Source organism: Epinephelus lanceolatus, chromosome 3 (genome assembly GCF_041903045.1).
Source record: "Epinephelus lanceolatus isolate andai-2023 chromosome 3, ASM4190304v1, whole genome shotgun sequence".
In the NCBI taxonomy this organism is placed as follows: Eukaryota; Metazoa; Chordata; class Actinopteri; order Perciformes; family Serranidae; genus Epinephelus; species Epinephelus lanceolatus.
The window spans coordinates 42129958-42139392 of record NC_135736.1 but is presented as its reverse complement, the minus strand read 5'-3'; the positions used below and the strand labels follow the sequence as shown (position 1 = coordinate 42139392).

Genomic DNA, 9435 nt, shown 5'->3' with positions numbered 1-9435 from the left:
TAAAAACAACAAAACACTACTATAATTCTGTTGTATTATAAGCATTTACTGGACTCAGTCATTCAATGAGAGCACTTTTCTTTCACAGGTGGATATCTTAACTAATCAGCACTCCCAATATTCAGCTCACAGGTCTAAAGTCCAACGGTCAAACTCAAAACGCACTTTTCTACCAGCCTGCCAAACCAGACTCTGCTCTCAGGTCAGTTCTGTGACCCCTCTGTCAAGCTTAAAGCCCCTTAAAATACACACGGGCCTAAACACATTTACATGAGGAATAGCTGTGCAAGAGATATCAATACCTTCCCGACTCTTTGTGATTCAAAGCGCAGCTCTATTTTATTACCAACACAAGCATTACAGATGTAAACAAAGCTCTTGTAGCGTCACTGATCAAACAGTCATCAGGTTTAGTGTTCACTTATTGCTGGCTCTTTAGTCAAGTCATCTATTCATGTGTTTGGAGTGAAAAAAAAGTCTCTTAGTGATGTATGTTTGGATTACACATTGTTTTCAAAAGGCGTTAAAAGAATAGTTTAAAGGAATAGTTTGACATTTGGGGAAATTTGCTTGTCAGCTTTTCTGATATAGCTCTCATATCTGTAGACTAAATAGGAAGCTGCAACCAGCAGGTGGTTAGCTTAGCTTAGCATAAAAGCTGGGGGCAAGCAAAAACAGCTAAGCTGGCTCTGACCACCACTTGTCGATTTTACGTTTCTTTGTGTGCACAGTAAAAAAAAAAAAAGACATAATGTGCAAAAAAATTAAACAGAGGCTAGCTGTTTTCCTGTTTCCAGTCTTTATGCTAAACTAAGCTATGCTAAGCTAACTGTCTGCTGGCTGTAGCTCCATATTTAGCAACCACACTTGAGTGGTATCAATCTTGTCATCTGCCTCTTGCCAAGAAAGCAAACATGCAGTAAAATCAAAAGCTATTTCCAAAAATGTCAGACTATTCCTTTAAACGTTACCACATTCAAACAATTAAAGAACATCCAGTGTTTTCCAGTCAACCAGTCTTTACCCATCAACTACAACCCCTGCTATCCTTAACCGATCACACGTGTTTCCCCCGTCCTTCAGATAAAACATGCTCGGGCACGGCGCGGGTGTACCACTCCGACCACCCGCCGTCGTACACTGACACCCCCGGGTGCCCACACTCGTGGGCTGCCAGTGCCACATTACACGCAGTCACGGCCGAGCCACACGAGACACAAATAGGACGGCTGAGGTCCACGCCAGCCCGGGTGAACAGAGCCTGGAGTTGCTCCTTGGACAGGAAGTGACCCGACGGGGACAGGAAGGAGTGGAAGGGCATGTTGATGGAGCCGGGGATGTGGCCTGGTTCTGTGTCTGTCAATCAGAAAGAGAGAGGGTAGAGTAAGAATAAGACATTTAGTATAGATAAACAGCCCTGCATCACACTGGATGTTGATTAAGTTCATAATATTCAGAATCTGAACATGCAGCGTTCCAACACTCAGACTGCAGCTTGTGCTTGCGTCACATTAAGATTTTCCAGCTGACACAGTCCAGAACACAACAACGCGTGAAATCGATCTTGCATAGCTGGAAGTGCTTCGTTCGCATACATGGGTGGAACACGTTTGTGCCCTAAGTGTCTGGTGGTACAACAGGTTAGGGTAGCTGCAGCTGACCCCCAGCACAGCCAGGCTTATGATATTGGCGTTTGCTGATTTCTTTATCTCCCCATAGTTTCTCTCCCGCTGTGCCTCTCAGAACAAATAGATCATTTATTTACTTCCAATTCCAATCTGACAGCAGTGATCATGATGCAAACACAACCACACATTTTGAGACAATGGGCCCCTGGACACAGAAATGCAAAAGGCCCCACCACCTGTCCTACATCGGTGCAGACTTTATGGTGATTTCTCTCTCTTTTTCTAGTTGTTTTATGTCTTTCTGTTGTAGTTGTGCAGCTCTTTGTGGTCATGGACCATCTTTTGGTTGTTTTGCATCTTTGTTTTACCACTTTTAGTAGTTATTCTGAGTCTCTTCCTGGTTGGTACATGTTCCTTTCGAGTGACATTTTGCCAAAGGGGGTCCCCTGACACTTTGGGCCCTGTGGGTCTGTGCCCAGAAGGCTTGTTCAGTAATCCATCCATAAACAAAACTTGCAGCTGTGAGCTCTGCATGCATCACACAGAGAGGTCAGAGGGCACAAGAAGAGTTACATCACTCCAGCTGCACACTATGAACTGTAGGACTTGACATCTGACTTGTAAACATGTCAGATGTTGAAGGGATTGAGTCTGCAACATCTCGGCTACATTGACACATGACTGTTTCAGCAGACTCGGTAATCTTTTATCACCAAGACACTGATTCCCACAGGTGGCTCAGATACATGTTCTTATCGGGACAGAAAGTACATTGACTAAGTGCTGTTAATGTATTACTCTGACATACTGAAGACTATAGCTATAGGGCTAATCCTCGATTCATTTATTTTCAAAATGATCACCAATATTTGGTCCCTGGATTTTAAAGGGATAGTTCTGATTTTTTTTTCAGTGGGGTTGTGTGGGGTACTTATCTACAGTCAGCATATTACATACAGTAGATGTCAGTTGGTGCGCCCCCAGTTTGGAGAAGCAGGCTGGAGTCTGAGAGGGACGCTAGGCAATGTACTGCTGTAGATGGGGATCAGCAACAAAATGTATTTTAGCCGCCTAAAAGTAATCAATATCAGTGTAAGTGTATGCTACATTAAGAGTATTTTCACCACTTTACCTTTCCATCAGGAGCCAATTCCGCTGGGGAAGGCGTTAACGGCTTCAGTTCCCCATCTATGCTCTCGTCAAAGCCACCAGACTCCATTGACAAAAACAGTAATTTTAGCTGCTGTACATGGGAGCTGTTGCTGTACTGCTGCTTTGGTCAGTTGGTTAGTTTGTGTTATTGTGTGGCTTTAGTGAACCCAAACCAACCCTTTTAAATGCCAAAGTCACACAGTAACACAAACAAAATGACTGATTGAGGCAGCAGTACACCAGTAGCTCTTGTGTTCGGCAACGTTAAATCACTGTTTTTCTCAATGGAGTCTGGCTTTGAGGTTTGCGATATAAAGGCTTAATTTTCCCACTGTAAATCACTGTCTGACAGCAAGGTAAAGAGGTGAAAATATTCCAAATGTAGTGTACACTTAAACTGATACTGATTTTTTTGGGTGGGAGTTTTTATAAGTGGCTAAAACGTGTTTTGTTGCTGAGCCCTCCACAGCAGGATGTTGCTTAGCTTCAATGTCGGACTCCAGCCTGCCTCTCCAAACTGGGGGCGTGCCGACTGACATCTGCTGTATGTGATAGACTGTTTAAGGATAAGTACCCCATACAAGGCCGCTTTAGGAAATCTGAACTGTTCCTTTAATACCAATACTGAAACAACAGTTTTTCAAAACTTTACTCAATAAATATGAACATATTTTCCACAAAAACCCTTTTTGCATTTCAGAAAAACAAGACAATCTTATAGCTGAACAAGAACCTTCTCTCAATAAAAGGCTGTTTTACATTATATTTTAAATTTGTAAATGTGGTATTTAAAGCTACTGAATGCCACAGACAAATTTTGGTCTGTACCAAAAGTGTATAAAGTTTCATAGCAAGCTGTAATTGTGAGCAACACCCTTTGTCTGATCCTGTGTCTGACAGCTAAACAAAAATGGACAGTCATGAAAAATAAAGGGGATCCATGCAGCTAGCTTGATTTGCCAGAGAGGGGAATACCAGTTCCTCTCCCACTTCCCTAAACTATCCACTGCTTGGAAAACATCTCATTTTTTATTAGCAACAGTTACTTTGCCTGAGGTCAAAGTTCACTCTTCTTTTATAAATGGAGTTTCACCTGTGGATGGGCACTCTAACTGCACGTCTGTGTGTATTTCTCTATGTGTGTATGTGCAGTATGTAGAGGTGGAGTAGAAGGGAGTGAGCAGTGTATGGAATAAGATAAGGCACGTACAATGGGTGTCTTATCACTACAGACTGCTATCTGTAAAGATCTACTAAGGGTGGACAATATCTAAATTTAGACCATTTAGTCTGTCGGCTACTGTCCTTCTGTCGTGTGTGTGTGTGTGTCTGTGTGAGCATTCAGGTCAGTGACTGCAGATAAAATGCATGGTTATGGGAGCATGTCTTTATTGCTCACTCTCCTTATGTGTTTGTGTTGTTGGGTGATTTATTCTCAGCTTGCTGCGTGTCTGTCTCTGTGTTTGTCCTGAGCAAACTCTGCATGAAGCCTACATACCAGGAAGTCGTGGACTCAGGGGACCATTATGGTTTTTCCACTGAATGCCTGCGCTACGTTGAACCCATACGGCCACAGAATGTGACTGTCGTGTTTTTGTTTAGATTTTGTTGTGGGGGTTTAATAGTTACATCTCTATTTGTTAAGATGCTTGTCAATATATTCCCTCTGTTTTTCATGTGCGTTCTATCCGACACCACTGATTGCATTAGAATCAAAGTGTTAATGCATTTTATAGCTTTTAAAGCAGCTACAATTATACTTAGCACAGAATAACAGGCAGTGTTGGGGTTTTTTTTATCCTCAGTTGCTCTTCCTGAGGTTTCTACCATTTTTTTAACCCATTAAAATTTTTTTTAGGAGTTTTCCCTTATCCACTGTGAGGGTCGAAGAACGGAGGGATGTCATATGTTGTAAAGCCCTCTGAGGCAAATTGTGATTTGTGATATTGGGCTTTACACATAGAATTGAATTGAACCACTGAGTGCAGTGCACACAGACATTTTGCAGTGAGCACAATGGCTGTGATTTGCGATTATTTCGCTGACTAATTCGTGTTTGGTAAGTGACCGTATCTACAGCTGTTTATGTGCAATAGGGTTGAAACAGTATGAAATTTTCATGGGACGATAACCATGTCAAAAAACATTGCGGTTTCTTGGTATCACTGTATTTCAGTGTTATTACTATTACTGCTCAAGGAGTCAGGCCCAAAAACGGGAAGGTATGTTCGCAAATAACTTTTGATAGGAAGGTCGTAGATGGATGGATCATGTTGACAGAGCCCACCCCCGACCTTCCAGGACATCAGGAAGTGGGTGAACTTGACACTCGAGGAATCAGGTCCAAAAACGGGAAAGTATGTTCATGAATAACTTTTGATAGGAAGGTGGTATAGACTTGAAACCAAGCTCTACCCCTCATTCCCGACCCTTATGTATCGATAAAGCCCACCCTTGAACCTCTAGGACATCGGGAAGTGGGTGAACTCAACACTTGAGGAGTCAGGTCCAAAAACGGGAAGGTATGTTCATGAATAACTTTTGATAGGCCCTTCCGCGTCGATAGCGCCCACCCCCGACCATCCAGGACGTCGGGAAGTGGGTGAAATCGACACTCGAGGAATCAGGTCCAAAAATGGGAAAGTAAGTTTGTGAATAACTTTTGATAGAAAGGTGGTATAGACTTGAGCCAAAGATCAAAGTGACCATTAGAAGGATGAAAACAGAAGGGTTAAATTTGGTTGAACAAACAACTTATTATTACAATTGAAACTTGAATACACTGTTTTTATTATGGAAGTGTGTGTAGAAAGTCTTCCTTTTGAAAATAACTAAACTAACTTTGAGATTATCCGTCCAGTTGCATTTCTTTCTTCATATTGCCGATAACCAAAAGTACAGGCTATGATAACCGACAATTTTAATATCACAGAATACCTTAAAACCGGTTTATTGCTTCAACCCTAATCTTTAACTTAGCATATTATTCAAATATTGTAAATTAAGGACCCACATGATGGAAAATGACTTTGTCTAAATGATAGAACATTTGGACAAAGTTCACTGCACTGAACACTGATCTTTTTCTGTGGTTTTGCATTTGCCACAGTATCAAAAACCCTCATTATTGTCATGATATTGATTTAGATTGTGTTCCACGTTGTCACACGCAAGCAATCGTCTGCCAGTCCACCAGCTCCCTTTAAATCAAAAGACAAACATACTGATTTACTATCAACAGCTTCAGGGATTCAGCTGCTGTTGTGTTTGTGTGCAACAAAAACCAGCAGATCCGTGTGTCACAACATCACATGATTGATAGCCAGTGGTTTCACAACTCGCTGCAGTCCACCTTTGTTGTCTGATCAGCACATCTGCTCTTATATCACTTCTCCTGATCTGATCAATGAATGAACAGTGTCTGATAAGTGAGGGTAGCTTGGTTAATGTCATCAATAAGAGTATGGACTCATTCTTAATGGGTCAGCCACTAAAGGCATTCTTTTAAAGATTATATGTTGGGCTTTTGGAAAGGACAGATTAAGCATGGCAGGGGGCCAAAAAGGGGATGACATGCAGCAAAGGGCCGTGGGATGGAAGTGAACCCCTGGCTGCTGCTGCAAGGACACTGCCTTTTCACATGAGATGCCAGCTCTGCCCAGTGAGTTACTAGGCACCTCAACTAAAGGCATTTTTAAATGAACACAGGCAAGTGACTGGGGGAGGGCATCAGCAGAGGCCCCACAATCACTTAAAGGTTCAGTGTGCAGGATTTGGGTAATGTATCGTCAGAAATGTGATATAATACGTATGTTTTTTTAGAGTATAATCACCTGAAAATAAGAACTGCTGTGTTTTCTTTACCTTGACATGAGCCATTTATATCTACGTAGGGAGCGAGTCCTCGTCTACAGAGATCACCATGTTGCACCGTCATGTTTCTACAGTAGCACAGAAAGGATAAATCAAACACTGGCTCTAGATAGGCCCATTCATGTTTTCGTGTTGGCTACCATAGCAAGCAGTCCCTCCAGATAAACACAGATATTTCATTGTGAAATATCTGTGTTTTTATTGGTTCAAATCACCGGGTGCATTTGTTTTGGAGAGGAAGACAACTCTGTGGATAATTCAGCTCTCAGTAAAAACCTCCTGAATGTCTGGATCTTAAGTTATCAGAGAAAAAAGGTGAGCACAAATTAGCAGGTGCTATGCTAAAATCCAGCTGTGACATGCCAAATGTTGGAGAGTTGTAATGTGGAACTGCTTTAATCTGTGTTTTTATGGTTTAATTAATCACTGGTTGTGTTTGTTTCAGAAAAAAAGAGACCTCTGCAGATAATTTGGCTCCCGGTAAAAAAACTTTCTGTTAAAGGGATAGTGCACCCAAAAATGGCGCACACATAAGCGCGGTGGACATTTGAATCTGGGGCGCTGTAAGCCTCCATTAGGTGGAGTTGTGTTGCTACCCCCTCTCCTCCAGGATCTCCGCAAGTGATGTGAGGACTCTAAAACTTCACCTGAGCCTCCCTCGGCATATGGGTGAGTAGATAATGGCTGAATTTTCATTTTTGGGTGCACTATCCCTTTAAGGAATTCTAACCAGGAGAAGTTTTAGCTGGTTGAAATTTGCAGTCCGAACCTTAGATGCCGCTAAATCCCCTTAAATCTTACACACTGCTCCTTTAAGTCACAGTACAATATTACTGTGATTTTAAATGTTTTATAATGCTGAGTATTGTGATAATATCTATTGTAATATATTGTGATTTTTTCCCTTTTTCAACCACAAATTAGGAAAACTTTGCCAACATCTGTTTCACTTAATTAGAAAGAGGTTTCCAGTCTGTTCATCTCACTTTAGCCATGTTTATTGCAGCAAAATGTATCTAATGTGCATAATAACTGACTAATAACTGCCTGCCAAAATTTATTATTTATTCTGTATTTGCAATAATAATAACTATTATAATAAAAAAAAATTAATACTTGCCATCTGGGTATCAATACAATATTGCCACGCTTAATATAGCATGCTGTATTGATTTTTTCCTCCACCTCACACAAGTTACACAATTATGTATAAATCAGGCTTCTATCACATATTAGATGCATGGGTGAATTTTGGGACAATGGGTCCCTGGGCACAGATATGCAAAAGGCCCCACCCACTCTCCTACACAGAAGCAAGACACACAAGCTTTGTGGTTTTGCCTCTTTATGTTGCTGTTTTGTGTCTTCTTGTTGCTATTAGGCATGTTTTTGTGTCGTTTTAGGGCTATTTGTTATGTGGCTCTTTGTGGTGTCTCTTTTTTGGTTGTTTTTTGTGTCTTTGTGGTTATTTTGCATCACTTTGTGATCATTTTGAGTCTCTTGGTTGGTCTGTGTTACAGTAATTTAAGTGACAGTTTGCAGATGAAGGTGGGGGGACCCTGTCACTCTGGGCCCCTGAGCCTGTACTCAGTTGGCTCATTCAGTAATCTGTCCATCAGTGGGTGAAATATGCTGTTATTGTTGTGTGAAATGTCACTAACGTCACTTTTAGCCGTCATCTATTATGTAAATAATCTTCCTGAGTGTGGGATTCATAATGTGTAGCTGCACCACTGCTCTCACTTTGGTTGTAGTTCTATGCTTAAAGCTGAAAGAGACCTGAACAGAGCAGCGTCATCATGCAGACTACTCACTGTCTCTGGGTTCAGGGTCCAATCCTTTGAACCTGCCTGCGGGCCTGGCGTCCACCACCTGGAACTTTTTGGTTTCCAGGTTATCCAGGATATCCTCGTAGGTCTTGATCCAGGAGCGGTTCAGGGAGGCCTTAAACTCGGACGGTGCTGGTCTGACGTACTTGTCACTCACCAGTCGCCCCTCCAGCTCCCAGTTCCTGAGCCCCCCGTCGAGCAGCGAGACCGCGCTGTGCCCGAACACCCGGAACATCCACCACACACGGGGCGCCGAGAACGCGCCGAACTCGCTGGCGTCGTACACCACGACGTGCGTGTCACGCTCTATTCCCAGATTACCGACATAATCTGCAAAAAACTTCTCAGACGGCAGCATGTGGTCCAGAGGAGACGTTTTGTCACAGCACTGGTCTATGTCAAAGAAAGCTGCTCCCGGGATGTGCCTCTGCTTGAACTCGCTCTTGGTGTTGCGCCGCAGTTTGGGCAAAAACCAAGAAGTGTCCAAGATGCGCATTTTGTCCTGAACCTTTATAGCCTCCGCGAGCCACTTAGAGGTGACCAGAGCTCTCGCTTGAAGCGCCATGGCTAATTCTGGAGAGGCAGACGGGCCACAAAGTTTAGCGCACTAAAACTTGATCCACCTAATCTTGTGCCAAAGGTTGAGGGTGGAAGATGGAGCATATAGATAGAGAGCGCGCCACAGCCACTACGCCCCTTAGTTCACTGTGCAACAGCTGGAAGTGAATGGAGGCGTGACGCGTTAGTTACAGTAGTGTGATTACTTTGTAACGAGCAACTAGGAGGTCTGTAAACTGCATTAGGCATTTAAACTCATTCATATATTTAAAAATAAACCTGCTGGTCACATCAACACCTGCCCTATTTAACGGTCTCAGTTATTACTGATAATAAGGCTTTTATTCATTATGAGTCAAAATATTATTTGTTTATTAAACTATTCCTACGTAAAA

The 9435-nt window shown here is 42.4% G+C and overlaps 1 protein-coding gene across 1 annotated transcript; it reads right to left on the bottom strand.

The window, feature by feature from the left end:
* Nucleotides 1–313: 313 nt before the first annotated feature.
* Nucleotides 314–9190, bottom strand: LOC117254562 (3-mercaptopyruvate sulfurtransferase-like). The gene is made up of 2 exons (XM_033622915.2): nt 8468–9190; nt 314–1356 (listed from the first exon to the last, which is right to left on the bottom strand). Exons 1-2 carry the CDS (start codon nt 9045–9047, stop codon nt 1058–1060), a joined length of 879 nt encoding a protein of 292 aa, XP_033478806.1. The 5' UTR covers nt 9048–9190; the 3' UTR covers nt 314–1057.
* Between the last annotated feature and the right edge of the window lie 245 nt (nt 9191–9435).